The following is a 21,179-nucleotide window of genomic DNA, read 5'->3' as shown; positions in this document are numbered from 1 at the left end:
AAAAAAAAACACAAATTGTGTCCACAGTACACTACTTTCTGCCAAAACCCCCACAATGCAAGTTTCAGAAGTGTCCAACATGTAGTGCTCACTAAAGTGACTTGACTGAAAGGGCTGTAAATAGGGAGCAGCAAAAGAGTGAATAAGGCATGTCTAGGCTTGCCTCGGATTCTAGCATCTGGAACTCAAGTCCCACATTAAAATACCCATATTATTGTATTTAAAATTTAGGATGTCCCTATATGTAGTATGGCATATGGTACTATGACAAATACGAGGATGTACTACTGCATCTGGTCAAACTATACAGTACGTAAACCAGCATGCTTGTCTGGTTATTCTGACCCACAATGCTTTGCGCAGAGTCTATAAGCAAAAGGGTTAAAGTTTAAGTTATGATATAAACAGAAAGTCTCAGTTGTATGCAACAGTGTGTAGGCTACTTTGAAAGGGCAGCTGCAGTACATACTAAAAATAAAACGTCTATTCTGAACTAGGGATCACCTTTATGAAAAAAAGTAATCATGTTGCTAGGGTTGTTTAAATGCCATAGTTTTAGTATCTACTACGTTTAATCCGAATCTAGCCCTTTGTGTGTTCAATGTTTAAATGACTAACCAGTGTTTCACCAGCACAGCAGAATGCAATGTAGGATTTACCCTTATATCTACCTACAGTTCACAGAGAAAAACGCTGCGTGTAATGATGGAATATTGTTTATTAAATCTGTAAAATCCCTACAAGGCTATACATTACACCATAACATCACATAGCCTATCAAGTACGAGTAGAGGAACTGATTGTTACTGATATTTCACTTACTGTAGGCCTATTTAAAAAAAAAAAAAAAAAACTAGCTAAAGAAGGTGAACTGTCAGCACCTAAGCATTCTTAAGAATGGATGCGTGACCTACTTGACTTACCTCAAACATGTCTACAAAAAGATGATGGAGTGGCTTGTGAGGATTCGGGAGGTCAAACCTGGCACAGTTCAGCCTCCACAGCGGCCTATACAACAGAAGGCGTGGTAGTTAGTTAGTTGCGTAGTGGCATGGACCCTAACACTCCTACTTTGTCATGGAGTCTCAAGCAAAGCACGAATGCTCTCCGTTTCTTTTAAACCGGCTGTCACCTCCCGCCTTCCAGTCCCAAATGAGCATCAGGTGTGCTCGAGCTCTACGTCACAACTGTGTCTCGAGCGTCCAATCACGTCCACGAATGGGGAACGCGCTTGATGACGAACCAATCCGTTTAGTTGCAGGGATGATTTTAGCGTCACGGTCTTGATATTAACGGTCTATGGTCACGGTACATTCCAGTCCGAGAATCCAGTCAGTATATAGCTAGCTATTTATCGTAAAATGTTTAAAAGGCAGTTATGATAAAACACAGGTCTGTATTACACCAGAAGTAGCCCTATACATGTTTTCATAATTTTTATTTAAGCATGTATATTCATTGTTTTTTATTCTGTCCTTTACAGTGAAATACCGAGTAATTAGTTAATGGCTAGCGGATGTTTTATCACAGGGCTCAATCAACATCCTCAATGAATACAGTGTTAAAAGGCGAGCGCCTCAGAATCATTTCAGGTTTGTTGAAACTAACACCTCAGTCGGAAGTAGTTCAAACAAACCTTCTAATTAAAAGCCGTCTGATAGGAACACAGCTGAGTACAAGTAGACAAATGTTTCCTTTAGCTAGGCTAATCTTTGTTTAAACCAGATGAACAACCCTTACATGTGCTTATATCATGGAGATCCAGTAGAAACACACATCCGCCTAATCCAAGGGACACATGTAGAGAGTTAATGTAGAACACTTTTTTTTTAAGAGGGATCTCTTGAAGGGGGAGGGGGGTCCTACACATTGTTAAAGTACAAACATACAACACAAAATAATCACCACCTTCACTATTTAAACTCTGTCAATTTTGAGATTTAGATTGTAACTTGGTTACTTCATAACATTGTTACTTCATAATAACAATATGAAGGGACCAGGTGGCTAAGACACAACACTGCTGCTTCAAATTCATTTAAGCCTCATTTGGTCCATTTTGTAGAAAAAGTGAGGGTTAAAAATAAATAATAAAATGTATCTATGAATGTGTATGGAAGCAACCAGCAAGCATAATAACTTACAGTTAAAGTGGGGGGGAACCTACACGTAGTATTTTACTGCTAAGATACGACATAACTTTTGAGCAAAGCCGCTCCCAGATATTAATTCCACAAACATTTAAATGTAGTAAATTTACCTCAGGTCACTCAAATCTTTGAATCTTCAGAAAAGTAGTCACTAGTATGGGTACCGTCAAAATACAATCTTTTATGTTGCAACATTTATAACGTTTTGATACCTGCTGAGGAATTTATTTTTCTTACAAAATCCTCCCTAAATGAATGTCTTAAAATAAAGCAGCTGTACAAAAAATGTTATCTAAATAAGTTAGTCTGAAACTAGCAGAAACCTTATTTAAATTAGGGAATATTTAATCAAAGAATAAGTAAACAAGAGGAAGAAACTAATGAGCATTTGCTGCCAACCTTTAGTATTTGGCTTTTTTTTATATATATATACTTAATATTGGTGCAACGCCATATTTAATTAGCAGTTTGATGGCCAGCCCTGTGGAGGACATGGGCAGTTTCCTCTATAGTAGCAATCTGGCGAACACCGTCACAGAAACACAGCAGTCGAGAAAGAGCCCATGACTGACCACGAAGAAAAAAAAAATCTTTATTTCTTTTCTTATCAAGATACATTAAAGGATACAGAGACATCGGAATAAAAAACACTTGAGAAAAAGTTTCAGTTGTAGCATGTTTGTCTCTCCATCATACAAAAATCAGCACCCTGTCCCTTTTGAATGTCACCCCTGCTTCAAATGACCACCCCACCCACCCTATGAAGGAGAGCAATGTTCCACATGTACAGTAAGCCTATTAGAGCCACCTCCACAATAATGGAGCAGAATTACACACTTCAGATGTAAAAAAAAAAAAAGAAAAGAAAAAAAAAAAGTTTAAAATATGCCAGTTTTCCCACTTATCTTAACACATTAGTATTTGCTACAAACTTAACACTTCAAATTTCTTTTCTTTTGAGAAATATTACATTTAGCCCACATTGGGACCAAAAACTTGCTTAGAAAACCTGTGTAAGCCCTCACTGCTGTGGCCATTCACAGGAAGTATAACCATCCAATTGACAACTTGCTTTTAGGACTCACCCTTTGAGAATGGTACAAACAGGGGGAACCAAAATTTAAAAAAAAAGGAAATGAAAGCACGTTGACACAGCTGAAGATTCCTCATACCCAATCACAATCAAAAACATCATTCTGTTCTGTACCATCATACACATTTACAGAAGAGGATCAAGGCCATATGGATTAACAAAAGTTCTGAAAGAATCCATATTGTTGGAGAAAAAGTACAACTTTAATCTCAGACTCTTTTTGAAACTTTATATTGTTTCAGAACTTCATTTTTGGCCCTAATTGTCTTCTGCACATTTACACATTGCAGCTTTTTTTTTTAATTATTTTTATTTTATTTTTTAAAACAGACTTTTATCAACTGATCAGTAACATAATCACATCAGTTTCCTTCAAACAAACCAGAAATGCTGTGGCTTCCATCTAACATTACCCCGTGGTTTAAAGAGATCACTCACAATGAGGTCAACTTTTTTTGTTTTGCACATTATGGCTTCACTTTGGACTTTTTGCGCACTCAAACATACGGTAGTACCTCAAAGCCAAATGTGTTCTCTCGTCATGGCAAGTCACACAGTAACTTGTGCAAATCCATGGTAACCACAATCATTAGATTTTCCTTTTCTCAAACACTACATATGATCTCTCCTACACTGTAAACCTACAGATTCCTTTGAGCAACGATGCCCTCCCCTTTGTTTCCAGGCAGCCTGTTCAAACATATCAGGGCGAGGTCAAGAGAACAGGAGCCAGGGAGCTTCTCTCTTCGGACCGGCTAAAAGTGGATATAAAAGCGTGGCGATCGAGTGACAGTAGGAAAAAAAAAACGAAATGCGGCTAGACTGCAAAAACAACCCTCCATTTAACTTTCTTTTTTGTTTTGTTTTTAAATGGCTACTGTGATGCCTAGCCAAGGTGGAGATGGTATAGAGGGTTAATAATAATAAAAAAACTATTGAGTGAGCACAAAACAAATTTGAGCAGTGATCTCAGGATCATTAAGTCGTAAACCAGGATTCAGTTCAGGATGTACAAATAATATATTATTGGTACATTTTTCCACCTGGTTGGCGACAATATAGGGTTAACACGACATGTGTGGCGGTTTCCATATTAACTTCAACAATTTTGATGACTGATTATGCATTTAAGTCAGTAAAAAGAGAATCTAGGCTTTGGGACTATAACAAGCAATTGGAAGACGCCCCCTTAGCCATTGGAGAATTGTGATAAGCATTATTTTTTTAAAGATCTTCAGCAGACTCATTTATAAATACAATAATGGTTAGTTGCTACATACATACTTAGAAAGCGTTGTCTAACAGGGTGGCACTTTGGATTTTGTATGAGTGATACATGTAACCTGTAAAACAATGACTACACTCTATGTTCGACTGTCCCTTTGTCTACACTTTTATTCTGTCTCCACACTCAACAGTGACTTTCACAGTACTCGAGTTGTTTTGTGCTCACTCAGTATTTTTGACACCGAGGTACAGATGTGAAGAACCTCTGGGGAAGGACTCGACCGGTCAGGATGTATTAACCCTGTAACCGGCCTGTGCTGGCTCGCAGCTGATGATCTGAGAAGTTGTGAAGGTACCGACTCAGTCAAAACACAGTTTACAGTGACTGAGTGCAGCTCTGTCAACATGTCTCCCTAAACCTTACCAGTGAACATGAGCACAGTCAGTGAGCTACATGTAATAGCCAGTCAGCGCTTTCCCTGCTGAAATGGAGTACGAGTAACATTTTCTAATTAAATTAGTCCTTCGGCCAGCTACAGCTGTCCTTAACAGTCTCCCATTCCCACCTCTCGTCCTCCTCACACACTGAGCGTTACCCCTTACACGGTGCATATATTTACACAAAGATAGAGACGTGGAGGAAAAACAAAGTGTGCTTTATCACCATTGTTTCAGGATGAGAAATATCTTGATTTAAATTACACATTTAAAAACTGGCGGCATTGAAAAGGGGAGCAAAAATAATTCAGGATCTGGAATAAAATACTACAAAGCCCAATGCATTGTGTTGTGTAAGTGTCAGTGTGTTGTGTGTGTGTGAGCATCTGTGTGTGTGTCTGTGTTTGTTTCCATCAATGTTGGGGAAGTAAAAGAGGATTAAAAAAAAATGACACTGAAAAGAGGGAAAATAAAAGACTACTGGTATGGCGTACTGTGCTGCCTGTTAAGTGGCAGCCTGAGCACAGCCCCTCTCCGACTCCCACTCCACCCCCATGTCCTGTTAAAAGACCCCCGTGTCCCTCCCCCTTCAGTCCTCCAGGACGATGGGTTCACTGGTGCTGGAGGGGAGCAAGGGCATGGCCAGGGAGCGGGGGGGCGGCGGCGGCAGTTTGATCCGGACCAGGAGATGAGGTTTCCTGGCTGCCCGACGCATCTCCGACTGAGTCAGATGTTTCCTCAGAGCCCTGGTTAAAAGAGAGCCCCAGCATATATATCATTTACACGTCCCTATAGAGCTGTAACAACTCCAAAAGTTGCTATACAATTAATTGTCTCAGAAATAATTGCGATTAACACTATATTTGTCTCTTTCAGTCAGAATTAAAAATATTAATTTATTTCTTTTTTCTTTTTTTTTTAAACATGTATCCTGGATAAATTCCAGGACACAAATTTTGATTATATCCCTGCTATGTGAACCACCACCGATACACTGCCTATGAAGTAAACAACATCTATTTATTATCATAAAACATTTTAACTGTATCCTCCTCCCTTTTCAATTTCTTCCTGTGAACTTGTATAACATCAAGAGCCCACAACCAGCATAGCTTTAGCTCAACAGTCCGACCAACCATATAAGTGATTACACTTATATGGTTAGGATATTTTAATATATATTAACGACATATTAAACAGTGTGACCAATAATCACTTATTTCTAAACAAAATCAACAATTACATCAACAGTCATACCCTTAAGAACTTTAGCTGATGTTAACAATTCATTGAGGTTAAACAAGAAAACCGCAATTACATAAAAGAAATTGACAATGATGTAATAAGTATTACAGGCCTACGTCCTAGTAATAATAAGTTTAACTTTACCCACTGTGACAGCTACAAGACTATGTAAGTTTCAATAAATTATGTTTTAATCAGCAAACTAGCCACTGATGAAGGCAGTGAGCTGTAGGGTAAAGCTTGGAAAAAAAGCTATTTAGTGGACTATGACTGCAAATTTAACTTCCAAACTGATGCGGCCAAGCATGTTTTAATTTAACTGTCTGTTAAATGACACGTACAGGCAGCCTGTCAATGGTTGTTCCTCTCTCTCCAGGCGTCCTTACTCACCACCCTCTGACCAACAGACAGATGAATTAATGACAAAATATACAAGCTGCTAAGGTGGACATAATGGAGCTCTTTTTTGTGGCTGAGCCTAGAATCGTTCATACCTTACAAGTGTTGCTTCGTCTTAGGATTTAATTGTCCGGACATAACCAGTGGAACGTACCTGGTGTCCTTTGTAGCCACAAACACCACAGGGTTGGGTGCCTCCCCTTGGCTGACCTTCTGCCGCTTGATGACCGACTGAGAGGTGGTTCTCATACCTGAAGTATACGGCCTCCCATTGGCTGGGTAGGGCACCCCTGCAGCCTGTAAACCAATGTAAGACCAATGTCAACCAGGTTGTTTTCAAAGGCAAACAGCAAGTAATCAGTCTTTCATCAGAATTTCCGAAGACAGGCAGCCTCAGGATAGTTGTGCTTTGACTTGTTTCTTTAAGGCTGAATGGAGCAACACATTCAAAGGATCACATGTTGGCATGTAGACAGTAAACCATGATGGTGCAAGCAGAGATCAGCATACTCAGCTGGTGTACTGTGACTTCAGGTTTGTGTATGTAATGGTGTCCACAGCAGTGGAAGGCTCTTGGAAGTCACAAATCTAAAGTAACTCGAGCTGGGTTGTCTGGGGGCCTAGTGGTAAGGACGCATACCATGTAGCCGCAATCGTTCTAGTTTGATTCTGGCAGGGGATCGTACATTATTTATACATAACACAGGAAGCTGTCACATGAAGGCACCATCTCCAGAAAAAAAGCCAAAAGAAAACAAAAAGGTACATTTTGTTTGAACGCTAGTTTTTCTAATAAAAGTTCAAAGAAAAGGCAGTGGAAGTGGCCGTGGACATACGCAGAGAAAGGCGTTAAGGTTAGGGAGGAGCTGACGCACAAACCTCACCAATCTTGTGTGTGTGTGTATGTGTGTGTGTGTGTGTGTGTGTGTGTGTGTGTGTGTGTGTGTGTGTGTGTGTGTGTGTGTGTGTGTGTGTGCTGGACACATCAACGTTTGGGAAGTAACAGAACTAAAAAAAAAAATGATAGGGATGATGAGGGAAAATGAAGGACTATTGGTATGGGGTGTGTGTGTGTGTGCGTGCGTGCGTGTAATACTAACGTTGTCGAAGCCTCTCTTTCCCAGCAGGCTTTGGCCCACACGGGGCTGGCTGGCTTGATTCCTGTTGATGGGTGTCGGGGGTCCTCTAGACGCCTTCAGTTTCAGAGGAGCAGAGATGGCTGCAGAGACAAGGCAACACTCCTCAACAACCAATTACACTGGACAAGGTGGATTCAGAAGCGATGCACATGAAGTGTTCTTACCTAATTCCTTCACTATGTTGGCCAGGGACTGTCGAGGCACCAACTTGGTCTTTAGAGGAGTTTTCGTGGCTTTTGGCAGCCTGATAATGCCTGATAAAAAAAAATAAAAAAAAATCAAACAACGTGGTTTAGATCAAAATTATTTTTTAAACTGCTAATTTTGTGGCAGTAGCTCAGTCCGTGAGGAGTTAGGTTGGGAACTGGAGTACGGAGTGTGGATCGGTAGCTGAAGAGATGCCACTTCACCTCCTGGGCACTGCCAGGTGCTCTTGAGCAAGGCCCCAAACCGCCCCAACCGCTCAGGTCGGTGGTCCAGCACTGGCAGCCCACTCACTATGACATCTTTCCATTTGTGTATGAATAGGTCCTGGGCATGTGTGTGTGTATTACAGGCCTGTGTGTAGTGATTTCTAACAAAACAGATAATTTTCCCACTGGGGAACAATAAACAGTATAAATTATTATTCAATTATTATTATTTCAAACCATGAGTAGATAACACAATGTGATACTAAGTGAACACTGAACCTTAACTAAACAGCAGTATAAAAATAGGCTTTACAGGACAGAATGCATCATTTACACATGATGGTTGCACATAAAATGCTGTCTAACCTCGTTAATACCATGCATTATTAAGGAAACTACAGTCAGAGTGTGTGTGAGTGTGTGTGTGTGTATATACATACACTCAGCCTTGACGGCGTTGGCGTTGATGGAGGCGTAGGGCCGTCGTGCAGCACGGCGAGGCTGCAGGATGTCCTCACACACCCTCCGAGCAATCCGGGTCAGCTTGGTGGTCTGCAGGATGAACGTCTGGCGGTTCTTGGCCAGCAGCTTGGCTCGACCCTCGTTGCGGGTGAACGGCGACATGCCCTGGACCTCCTGGCGTGTCATGTGACCGCGGGGGCCTGATTCCTGGACAGAGAGGAAGACGTGGCGTTCTGAGAGGTCAACTCTTGGAAAATATTGTTTGAACAGCTCCTGGACTGTAACAGTAGGATAGGTTTCTGCACTGCTTCTGACTGATATAAACATTGCTTGAGGAAGGAGACTTACAGAGCCAGCTCTAGTGGCGCCCTCTAGCTGTGTGGGAGTCTTCAGGCCTCCATACTTCTTCCAGTATATCCAGCAGGAGGCGCACAGTCTGCACTGCATATTGGGAGGGCCCCAGGCATACCACTGGGGGGACTGGGCCGCTGGGTGGGTGAAGGGAAATTCAGTGTTAAGAGAGGGCATCTCAGCAGGCTGATACTGATTTTACTCAGTGATATCACAGTCAAAATTCCCAGACAGCAATCACCCAATGTTGGATTTTCTACATTTGCTCACATCTGTTTGTGAGTTGCAGTGGTTTATAGATGGAGGCTGGAAAGACACCAAATTCTGCAAGGGTCTGATCCGAAAAAGAACACAGGCTGTGGTACTAAAAGTCAATAGAGAGAAAACTTCCACTGAAGGTTCAATCTAATCCAGCTAAATCTAAGCCATCTTTTCTTTGATTATTAAATTTTTCCTTGCCACAGTCGCACTAAATGCTTGCTCTCGGGGGAATTACTGGAATTGCTGGGTCATTGTAAATTATTGAGTGTGGTCTAGACCTCCTCTATCTGTAAAGTGTCTTGAGATAACTTATATGATTTGAAAATATAAATAAAATTGAACTGAATTCATTGTCATTTGTCTGTGCTCTTTTTCCTCACAAAGTGCAATGTTTCCATGATAAAACAAAAAGGTGATCTCAATAAATAGCACATAGAGACCAACACAGTGACCTGGGTCAAACTGCTATCCGTGGTCCATCGGAATTCAGATGGTTGATATGAGTCAGCCGTCACTGACTGTCACCGTTAGTAGACAATTCTCTTTTCTTGATGGATGCACTAATGTATATCTTTATCTGTATTTATATTTCCATTACAAGTACTTACTTTTTCAATTTTATTTATGGTCACAGGTGAATATAACTTATATTATGGTTACATGCTTTTGCATTATCACTTCAATTATCACTTCATTATTATTCATCACTTCATTCATTATTATCACTTCATTATCACGTCACTTACTACACTGCAATGTTGTTTTCTTGTACTATGGCAACTGCACTTTACTTTACAATACCTCATTAGACGCCACTTTACTTCAGTCTACCTTCTGCACATTGTTTGCTTGTTTTTTTGTATGTTTACATGTTTGATTGTAGAAAATGCTGCTGTAACAAGGGAATTTCCCCGCTGTGGGATGAATAAAGTATCATCTAATCTAATCTAATCTAAAGAAAATATCTAAAAATGCAGTAAAAGTTCTCTTTTGCAGATTGAATTAAACATTCCCCTAAAAGGCATTTAAACTAAAGTTTTGTGTTATTCTTTTTAGTGCAAATGTATTTGGTTATTGGTCTTCTTAATTACTAATAGTTGTCCCTAAAAAGTTTTTTTAAAGATTGGGCGATCTGTAGTACTTACTGTGGCAGCTCTCACAGCTGAGTCCTTTCTGGAAGCCTGCTGCCCCGTTCATACCGGGCTTGCTGCCTGGCACCATGATCTGGTTGGGATTGGGTTTGGTGCTGGTGAGGAGAACGTAGAGAGAGAGAAGGAAGTTACGCTGACAGCCGTTCTAACTTGAGGAAGGTCCTTTGTGTAGCAGTTTACAGTAATACTCACTAGGTGGGGATGTACACCTGCTTCAGCTTGCTGTCTGCCTCTGCTGCCTTTAGTCGTTTCTGACAGAGGAAACAGGGAATGGGAAATGGGTTTGTGAAAAAAGCAGTCAAACCCAAACCAAAAAGTGCCTTTGGGTAATTTGTGGCTTACTGTAGACCTACCTGTTGGATGTAGCGGTCTGTAGTCTTCCACATGTAGTAGAACTGGACCACACTGGCTAGAGACTTCCAGGGCAGCTGAGGGAGAGGAAAGATGCAGTTCAAGTCAATTGAACATCACACTGAAGTTCACAACTAAATTTAAAATGTGTATTGACAGTGAATACCTGGATTTTTACTACTCATCAAGCATATATATTAGGGCTGTAAAAATTAAAACAATAATAAAGAGTAAACGGAAACTTGTTAACGGCGGCCACATTGGACACGTGATTAACGCATATGCATTCTAAGATTTGGGCCTTAGGCAGCTCTGTAGTTTGGGAAATCAGAAAGCGATCCAGCAGTAACGTTGTGGATGGCTGGCAGAAACCGTAAAGTGCTCTACGTTTACATCCAGGGGATCACCAAACCCGCCGACCGCCGTCTGCGGCGTGAAGCACACCTCCTGTTTGATCTACGAGGAGACGCGGTGTGCTGGAGGTGTTCCTGGAGAACGTGATATGTGATCTTGTCACCTGACACCGAGCACGCCAAGAGGAGGACTGTGACCGCCGTGGATGTGGTGTATGCCCTAAAGTGATCCTGATCCATAAACAAAAGGCTCTTTTATGAGTCACACACTTAATCTAAAGAGAGACTTCCCATTAGGGATAATGTGGTTTATTACTTGCATTTTTTTAAATCTAAATCCATGATCATTAAAAAAAGCAGCTCAAGATCCAAAAAAGAAACAAAGCTGTCACAGAGTTCTCTCCACAAGACCAAAGTTATTTGCATGTACTGTTCATGTGTATTGAGTTACCAACGGAGTACGTGGAGTCTCAAAGACCAATTGAGCATTACAAACTTGAAAAATACCCCTTGTAAAGCACATTTAGAACAGATAAAGAATTGTGATTAATTTGCAATTAAAGAAGTATTAACGATGAATAAAATTATTTAATTGATTGACAGCCCTAATATAATGTATATATCATACGTGTGTGTGTGAGCGTGCGTGTGGTGAAAAAGACAGAGAAGAAGAACTTACAAAGTCCTGGCGGATGTCGTTAAAGTCTTTGCCATATTTCTCTAGAGCCTCCTCAAACAGCATTGCCTCTGAGGCGCTCCACTCCTCCATCTCATCGCGGCAGAGCACCGGACCCCCCTGAGGAACCAGGGTGGACATGGCTTTGGCCAGGTCATAGTTGTTCTTCTGCAACGTGTCCATAGCATGGAACTGAGAGCAGACAGAAGGTGGAGACATGTGATGCTACATTAGAGCTTCATCATCATCATCATCATCATCACATACACAGTGTGAAATCATATATTAAACATAGATTGTATCAGGGCCAGAGGACCCCGCGTCCCTGTGTTCAAATCATATGGCAGGCTTTAAGGAACAGGCGGCCCACTTCCTATAGGTTGGTTGAGTTGGCTAAACATACCACACTGTTTTGTTTCAGAATTTAGATATTTACAACATTTATGACAGGAGAGATAAGCGCTCCTTTTGAAGAAACTTTTTAACGTCATCACAACAGTCACAAATAAAGCTGCTGTGGATAAACAGGTAACAAGACGTTGACGGTGTGAGAAACTTAAAGCACTGTAGTGGATGAGACGTCCCAAACAGGGACTAGGCTTCTTGAAATTTGACACGAAACCAGCAGGCGATGTGTACTATTAAAGTTGAAAACATGCTCCAGTGAAGATGGGAAATTAAGCCATCCTGCCCAGCCCTAGGCACACGATCAGCATGTGACTTGGTTAATATTGTACTTTATTTTTTTACACACACACACACACACACACACACACACACACACACACACACACACACACACACACACACACACACACACACACACACACACACACACACACACACACACACACACACACACACACACACACACACACACACACACACACACACACACACACACACACACTCACCAGTGTGATGTCTCTGGAAGCAGCAGCTGCACTCATATGGAGGCTGGGCTGGCGGATGGAGCTGCTGCAGTCCAAGGCCCGAGCAAAGGTCCCCACAGCTCTGAAAAAAATACAAAGTGGTTACTATCACTCATCTGTCTCTTCTACATTTGCGTTAGGCAAGTATTAGAACCGTGTATGAGGTAATGTATGTAGTGCTGAATGTCCATTAAACGAACACTAGAGGGAGTATTTGGCTCAAGGAACAATTTTTGGGCATTAGGACAACTCCCTCCAAAAGTAAACTTACTATAGATTTCCTTCACACACAGCTGCACTTCCAAACACTAGTGTAGTATCATTATTCCATTTCTAATATACAGTGTTAAATGCATATTTGTATGCATTTTTGGCATACGTTATTGTTCAAAAAATACATTACATACAGTATATACTTTTCTCTGATCACGTAACATATATACTTTTCTCTGATCAGTGTTAAAACTGTTTGCATTATGACAATACAAAACACTATTACAGCTGTTGGCATCTGGTTCCTGGGAGACACTGTCTTGTCCTTGTCTGGAGCACCGTGTGACGCTGGGAAAAGAACAGGTGCCCCTGGACTGTGAGAAACTGTCAACATTACTGCTTTATTGTGACTGTGTGATTGATCTCATTCTGCATTGTATTACAAGAGCTGTTGTAGAAGGTTTTTTGTCAGTAATTTTTCTGTACTGATACTTTGAGTACTGTAAAACTGATCTAATTGCAAGTAAACCGAACTGTATTATAACTTCAGTGGTTCCTGTCTATTCTTGAAAATGAAATAACTCTTAACAGTTATACAAAATGTGTATAAACCCTGAATTGAAAAGAATACCTCCAATTTGTCCAGGCGAGATGTCTGCATGTCATCAGTCACTGATATGCTGCTGACCTCAGTCTCATAACACTACACTTTTACAATCTTACAATCCTGCAACAACGGATGCTACATGTATCAGCCAGGAAAAAAATACTTATTTTCCCATGAGATTATCAAATGTGATGCCAATTCACACATTTCCTCTAGAAAAGCTGTCCTGTGGCTGGCAGAGTCAGAAGTCGTCATGGCAACAGGATTTGGTCATGATGATGCAACTGAGTGACAGATGGCAGTGGAGGGTTACCTTGCCACGACCAGGAACTGGTCGATCTGAGGGTCTTTGAGCTGGTTGTTGGGGTCCCACACCTTGGTCTCCAGCTTCTCCTGGATCCGGTTGTCTGATTCACCTGAGAGGGGGAGGATCTGGGTTCAACTCAGGAAGAAGAACTTTTTACTAGGGTTGGGTATAGTTTGGATTTTTTCCCCCAATACCGATGCCTAAACCGATTTTTAAAAAGATAAAAGAAATTAAATTAAATAAAAATAAAAAAGGTGCACAAAATGGTGGTCAAAATTAAATGCTTTTAAAAAAATGTATACCTTCTAATAATAACTTATTTTGCCAGTAAATTGCCGGTAAACGTCTAAAACAACCTCCAGATGTGAAAAGTGTATTTTACAATACATTTGAAGGCACCACTAGGTTTGCGGGGCAAGTTTGAAGTGAACATCTTCACAGCTTAAACAGCTTAAGCAGCAGCTGCATTCAGGAACCATGCGCTTGCCTGGCATCTCCAACTTTAAAAGCGTTGCTCACCCTCAGCTAGCTTGTCGGGGATCTCTGCCTGGTACTTAGAGCCCACGCGGATCTCGCCCTGGTCCGCCAGTAGGGTCTTCTGGACGGGGTCGAACACCAACGAGTAGAAGAAACAGTCCTGGAAAGAAGACACAGAAAAATATTCCAGCTTCTTGCAAAACGCACTTTGTTCCAACCATTCATTCAATGATGGTTGGAATTCTTTCATTTTGTAATATGAAAACAAAAAAAACAACAACAACAAAAAAAATCAAGAATAAATTGGTGCCAAAGTAATATGCTGATGATAAATGAACAGATGGTGTCTTACCTCTTTCTCAAGGTAGCCGGCCAAGACGTCCGTTTCATTGAGGAGGGTGACGTTACATTTCCCCCTGGGGAGACAGAAAGGAGCACATCTAAGACAAAGATGCACAGATTCTCTACAGCCTCAAAAGGGAAAAAGGCTTTACACAAAGACATGCAATACTATAACATCACAGCCAATTAGAATACAAAACTCATTGCCACAATATCATGATGGCTTACTGTATATATGGACATGTTCAGTATTTAGAAATAAAGTGACTTGTTGGAAACCAATAGTTGAGATAGGATGTGTGTAAGGAGTTAATACCTGTGGCATCCAGTGCTGCTCAATACACTGTTAGGCTTAGAGACAGCCAATGTGTTCAGTTAGATTTCAATTAAACTACAATTTGTTTTGTATATTTTTGTTTTTCCCCCCTTCAAATATTTCACTTGGATGATTTGACACACATCTAATTTCTAAACTGTAAATTTGATTTCTGATTAAAAAAGGTGAATGCATGATTGTTTTTTTTTCTTTTTTTAAAAGGACACTCGTTACATCTAAATCTACAATCTAAACCTTGATTCTGAAAGAATCTCATTAATCGGAGTTTGGTGCTCAGGAACAGAGTCAAGTGTCCACAGTGCAAGAACATATATAACCTGATCATGAATATGAAAATACTAATGTGAATACTACGGCCATCTGTTACTGCTGCAGCTGCTGTTGGTGTTAGGTAACGGTTGTGATAGAATGAGAAGGTATATGTGTGCCCTCTGTCACTATAGTATCACTTGAAAATTCATTCATCCACAGCTGCAGAGGATGTGCAACAACTCTTTTTGAAAAGTAATTAAACTGGGGATGGTGTTTTCAGGGACAGGACACATCACTACCTAACAGCTGAGAATGGCTGCAGCAAGGAGCAATTACTCGCCTAATCAGTCCCAACTGTGCATGGCGGGAGTCTGGATTCAAACTCAACTGCAGCTGTCAGTCACTCCTGTTAGCAAACACGTACCGTATGTGAGTAGCAGGTAGAGATTCAAACTGTCGAGACAGGAAGAGTTCTCTGTGTTTGAGCTGGTGTTTCTGTTGTTCGGAGGGCGTCGGCTGCTTCGACTCCTCCTCAAATTCTCCTAAAACGCAAACACATCAGAAGCATCAGCACTGTTTTTCGACTGACATGACAAATCATTCACTGTCCCAAACTGAAAGAGGACAAAGAATTCCAATTCATCCTGCTGGCTTAGAGGTCTAAAACACTGACCTGCAACCTTTGGGGTCAGGGTTAAAAGAAGAAGAAAGAAAAAAACATTGATTGTGGCTGTTTGTCCATTGACAGGAGGTTGAATAATCTATCAAGCAATCCCATGTCTTGGTAAATCCCAAGATTATGAAAGGCGGTACTAAATCTGCAATGGAAAAAGGAGGACGGGGCACTGCGGCCAAGTCGAGTCGAGTCGAGCTGATAGTAGCAGTGGGTAAGTGCTAATGGAGTGGCCCCTTGGTGGCCGCTAGGCCCTGAGTAGCTTTGTAGGTTACAGTAGTCACTACTAAATTCTGCTGTGCTGATTTTTGGAATTAAATGTGGATCCTGTCACGGTTTTGTTTATTTCACCATTTGTCTCTTTTCTCTTCCTCTTTTCTGTCTCTCACAGATATGATGCTCCCATGTCATACCTTTATCTTTCAGTGTGTGAGTGGGGTGTGAAAAGCCTTCCTTAACCAGATATTACCAGATATAGCCACACCAAAAACAGCCGTGTTACAGAAATACAAGGAACTGTGTTAGGAAGGAGGTGTTTTGCTTGAGTTGAAGGTAAGACAACAAAATATGATCAGTGAAGTCCAGTTTGAGTAATAGATACATTATTTTGAAGGCTTCTAGGAATTCTCAAAAATACTATTAGGCGGGATTTAACAACTCTCTTATCAACCATTATAAGATTTGTGTTTTCAAAGAGATTAATAGAAAAAAAAACTATGCTGAGACCCATTTAGCTGTCATTTCTGGTAGCGCTGTTATAGCTGTGAACGCGGCAGTGCAGTCTGTGCACAGTTTAGGTTCTTCAAGACCCAAGCCAAGTTCTCTTGTGTTGCTGCCACCCACTGAGGGGGTTAGCCCCCAAGTTAACAAAAACTTCAGTTTAGGCTCACATGGACTGACCTTTAAGGTCAATTCTCATTTGGCTGTGTGGTTTTATTTGATTAGTTTAATTTATTTTTCACATTCCAATTGCAATGTCTGATTTCAAAAGAATTAAAATGTTCATTCATTTGATATATTTCATTATATTATCCTTATATCAGTGGTATAAAATGGTCTCAAAATTACAATATATATAGTCCAACAAAAGTAGTAATTGTCACAGGCCTTGTGACAATCATTTTATCCTCTGTCAAGAATTGTTGGGGATGGGCAATATATTAAATAAGATGACATCAATGTGTCTGCTGTTAAAAATTCATTGCATTCATTCATGCAGTACTGTTGTCTGATTGAAAATGACCTCAGGCTGCTATGTTTATAGACATACACTACTGGTCAAAAGTTTGGGGTCACTTCGAAATTTCCATTGCACTCCATTATAGACAGAATACCAGTGTGAGCTCCGTTGCATTGTTTTGAACCAGGGCAGCAGTTTTCATATTACATTATGTGCTTACATATTGCAAAAGGTTCTCCAATGTTTCTCAGTTAGTTTTTTTAAATGATATCAGATTAGTGAACGAATGTCCTTTGGAACATTGGATGAATGGTTGCTGATAGGGCAATGTAGATATGCATTAAAGATCAGCCCCCCACTCAGATCAGCTGGTATTCTGTCTAACATCGAGTGGAATGGAAATTTGTAAGTGGCCCCATACTTTTGACCGGTAGTGTACTTTCATGTAATGACCTTTTACTGTTTCTGTCCTCTGAGTTAATAGCTTACTTTGCTTTTATTACACTTGCTTTCTATTGCAGCAGTTAATATTTTGATTCCTCAAAAGTATTTGTTTTATGTTCATAAGAGATTTAAGGTTATAGAAAAATGGTCCAGTTTGCTCAATGGTACGATTTCTTGAAATAAGACCCACGATAAGAAATGTAAGAATTTAACTTGTGCACTTGATCTTTCCACTAGAGCCATCCACTACACAAACCATCAGACAGTTATTAATGGACTTACTGTAAATTATTTCACATGACAAAACCCATGTGACACCCATGTTTCCAGCCAGTAGGATACATGAAAAAATAGGAAGCTGTGTGTGTGTGTGTGTCCGTGTGTGTGTGTGTGTGTGTGTGGTGTGTGTGTGTGTGTGTGTGTGTGTGTGTGGTGTGTGTCCACTAGATTGCGCATTCCTAATTTCAGGCGGGTGGTAATTTGTTGCAAGGGAGGGGAGGGACATATTGCTCCATCCGTGGACTCCGCCCCTGCACTCAGCCACAGGAAACCCTGTCAGCGAGGGGCAAGGGGGAGGGAGGGAGAGAGAGAGAGAGAGAGAGAGAGAGAGAGAGAGAAGAGAGGTAGAGATGAGAGATAAGAAGAGGAGAGAGAGGATGGAGAGAGAGTAGAGAGAGAGAGGGAGAGAGAGAGACGGAGGAGAGAGAGAGAGAGATGAGAGATGAGACGATAGGAGAGAGATGAGAGAGAGGAGACCAGAGAGAGAGAAGATAGAGGAGAGAGAGAGAGAGAAGAGAGAGGGGACGGGGACACCAAGAGATATGATGAGAAAGAGGGACGGTACTTTAAGCCACACCCCTTTTTGTTAACCTTCAACCCCCCCCCCCCCCCCCCTCCTCCTGTCCGGCTAGTCCCTGCCAGACAAAGCAGGAAAACTGTGGACCAAACCTAGGCGCCCATCCCCCCCAACATGTATCCCCAACTCCCTTCACACACGCAAAGAAACCACAGATACCACAAAGGAGAGACAGGCACCTAACGCGCACGTGCGTGCACCACACACACACACACACACACACACACACACACACACACACACACACACACACACACACACACACACACACACACACACACACACACACACACACACACACACACACACACACACACACACACACACACACACACACACACACACACACAACACACAACACACACACAACACACACACACACACACACACACACACACACACACACACACACACACACACTTTCCTCGCTCTGACAAAGACACAAGACAAGTCAAAATTAACCCGTTTGGTGCTGTGGCCCTCAGAGACGGATCAAGGGCCTTTTGTTCTTCACAAAGAAATTATGTTTGTGTGTGTGTGTGTGTGTAATAAGGAGGAAGAGCAGGGGAGCAGTGATGGAAAAGTGAGGCAGACAAAGCAAGGTTTAGTACAAATGAGCAGCAGCAGAGAGAAGGAGCTGGTACACTTCTTCATCCCTATTACAGATCACAATGGGCCAAACCACATAAGAGCATGCTCAGATACAGTCACATACACACATCCCTTTGGGTCAATGACAGGGTGGGATGGACGACATCAGCAAAAGAATATTTAACTTTTTTTTTTGTTCTTCCAGCAGCGTGGGGGGGGGGGTTAACACAAAGTTTGCTGACTTCTTTGCTGACTTCAGATCGCCTTGACATCCCGTCGGATAAGCAAACTTTGTGTTGCTGCTGTTACACAGGTAGGTTAGATGAAGCTGTCACATTTTACAGGAGGCGTGTGAGCACGGTTTCTATGGGAATGCAACCGCCGAGGCTTTGGTCCCCGTTTGTCACTCGGCCTGAGGAGAAAATGCTGTACTCGCGCTGTTGTTTATTCAGTTGTCATGACTTTGCAAATGATTGACATCCTGTCACTGTTCCTGTTGCAGCTCCTCAAAGTGGAAAAAGAGAGCTGACGGCTGTTTGAGTTCAGCTGAGCAGACCGCTACGCAGACTCGTGTAATTGCACTTTGTGACATTTCAGAAAATTCTGAAGCAGCAACAGCAATAATTCTGTCTCCGTGATTACCAATTTTAAATGTCAATATAACTGTTGTCATTAACCTTTATTAAATAGAGTCCAACCCATACTGGATTTTTGTGGCCGATAGGGGTATTAAGGAGTAAAAAAAAAAACATTTCTGAAAGTTGTGGTGTCATTATTATAATATTTACATGCGTTTCTAAGACGGCGCATTACACACACACACACACACACACACACACACACACACACACACACACACACACACACAACACATTAAAACACTATAACCGCCAGACACAATTAACACTATAACCGCCAGACACAATTAACACTATAACCGCCAGACATGTTAGGGGTACCTGAAACAGCCAGGTAGCTTATCTAACAGCATGAACCAACACTGTACTCTTAACAGTGTTTAGAAAACATATTTTCCCGCTGCCACCCAATGAAGTAATAGTCCAGCCACAACATCCAAGTGGGAAGAAAGAGGGTGAGTTACATGAAGATGGCAACAAAAATGTCTGATGGAGAGACGATGAGATTCAGGAACTTCGCTCAGCAGGGGCCGATGCCGAAAACGTCAGGAGGAAGACTCTGGTTTCTGACCAAATTACAAACAGGCTCGTCATGTCCAGTCTGCTGCACGCTCTGCCAGCGCCACCCTTCATAAACCAAATAGACTATGTGTAGGTGAACACGCATCGGACAATCTCATGTGTGAAAGGGAAAACTTCGGACTATGTTGGGTCCTGATTTATCGGACATTGTCCGGAGTTCATATGTAAGAAAACAGCTTATTTCATCAGATTATTACATCAGATTTTTCCAACAGAGCGCGCCCACTTCAACCTAGTGAAACGTTGAGTACTGCACACAAAAAAATACAAAAATATCTAAAGTGAAATAACTAGAACTGTTTAAACTTTGGCAAAATATGTTGTGTTCATGTAGGACCCGTCACCCATAGTAATAAGCTGACTGTAAATTCATTTTCATGGATTTTAAGCTGTCAAACTAACGGCTCTGTTTATCAATCTGGACTTTCTTGATGCTATGTCTCATCGATACCTTAAACAACAAGCCCCCCACCAACACAGACCCTTTTTAGCCAGTCATCTTAAAGTGTTATTTGGCAGACCTTAATAGAAGCAATATTGCCAAAGCAGTCGACAAATGCAACAATTTTAAACCAAGATATTTCAAAATTTAAACCAGTATGAGATTAACTACTTGACTTGAAAACAAGTCAGACTGATCTTCATCAGTAACTGAATACAGCGGAGAAAAAATAAAACTCTGACTTTAGTAAATGATTATCAGTGTATGATGATAGGATTAGCAAAGATACCCAAAGCATCAGCTCAGATTGTAGGGAAATTGGTTAGAACTAGGCATTTGCTATCTTTGGAGATTTCATGCTTTGCTATTAAGAAATGCTGCATTAAAATGTCGACAAACACCGCCATAAATGTGTCCGTTAAGTTCATTTTGTGCTGTTGTGAATCAGCTCTGTCACTGTATTACCTATAAAATGTAATTAGACAAAGCCATGTTTGGAAAGAAGACAGCTCAGTCTTTTTTAATGACTAAAACGTTAAAACAACCCATGGTGCCAGCAGACACAACAACATATGATGAAATTGCCAGCGTTGTATT

At 41.2% G+C, this 21,179-nt stretch overlaps 2 protein-coding genes across 3 annotated transcripts in view; both read right to left on the bottom strand.

The window, feature by feature from the left end:
• Positions 1-1,132, bottom strand: part of cth1 (cysteine three histidine 1) — a 2,445-nt gene extending 1,313 nt beyond the window's left edge. Inside the window, exon 1 of the mRNA XM_032499311.1 lies at positions 924-1,132. Within this exon, the coding sequence (XP_032355202.1) occupies positions 924-932 (9 nt within the window). The 5' untranslated portion in view covers positions 933-1,132. The remainder of the gene's footprint in view (positions 1-923) is intronic.
• A 1,589-nt stretch (positions 1,133-2,721) lies between these two features.
• mta2 (metastasis associated 1 family, member 2) overlaps positions 2,722-21,179 on the bottom strand; it is a 36,540-nt gene continuing 18,082 nt past the window's right edge. The window contains exons 4-19 of one of the 2 annotated variants that reach the window (XM_032544609.1): positions 15,601-15,718; positions 14,598-14,661; positions 14,288-14,405; positions 13,775-13,877; positions 12,624-12,723; positions 11,713-11,901; positions 10,683-10,757; positions 10,522-10,580; positions 10,324-10,424; positions 8,915-9,054; positions 8,545-8,773; positions 7,856-7,945; positions 7,653-7,771; positions 6,707-6,849; positions 6,495-6,549; positions 5,480-5,654 (exon numbers count right to left, since the gene is read on the bottom strand). In XM_032544609.1, coding sequence (XP_032400500.1) covers positions 6,540-6,549; positions 6,707-6,849; positions 7,653-7,771; positions 7,856-7,945; positions 8,545-8,773; positions 8,915-9,054; positions 10,324-10,424; positions 10,522-10,580; positions 10,683-10,757; positions 11,713-11,901; positions 12,624-12,723; positions 13,775-13,877; positions 14,288-14,405; positions 14,598-14,661; positions 15,601-15,718 — 1,658 coding nt within the window. In that variant the 3' untranslated portion in view covers positions 5,480-5,654; positions 6,495-6,539. Of the gene's footprint in view, positions 5,655-6,494; positions 6,550-6,706; positions 6,850-7,652; positions 7,772-7,855; positions 7,946-8,544; positions 8,774-8,914; positions 9,055-10,323; positions 10,425-10,521; positions 10,581-10,682; positions 10,758-11,712; positions 11,902-12,623; positions 12,724-13,774; positions 13,878-14,287; positions 14,406-14,597; positions 14,662-15,600; positions 15,719-21,179 lie in introns of both variants that reach the window. The other variant, XM_032544608.1, reaches the window with a different exon arrangement.

This window comes from Etheostoma spectabile, chromosome 19, assembly GCF_008692095.1.
Source record: "Etheostoma spectabile isolate EspeVRDwgs_2016 chromosome 19, UIUC_Espe_1.0, whole genome shotgun sequence".
Lineage (NCBI taxonomy): Eukaryota > Metazoa > Chordata > Actinopteri > Perciformes > Percidae > Etheostoma > Etheostoma spectabile.
The sequence above is the reverse complement of the archived record's forward strand: the minus strand, read 5'-3'. Positions and strand labels throughout refer to the sequence as shown.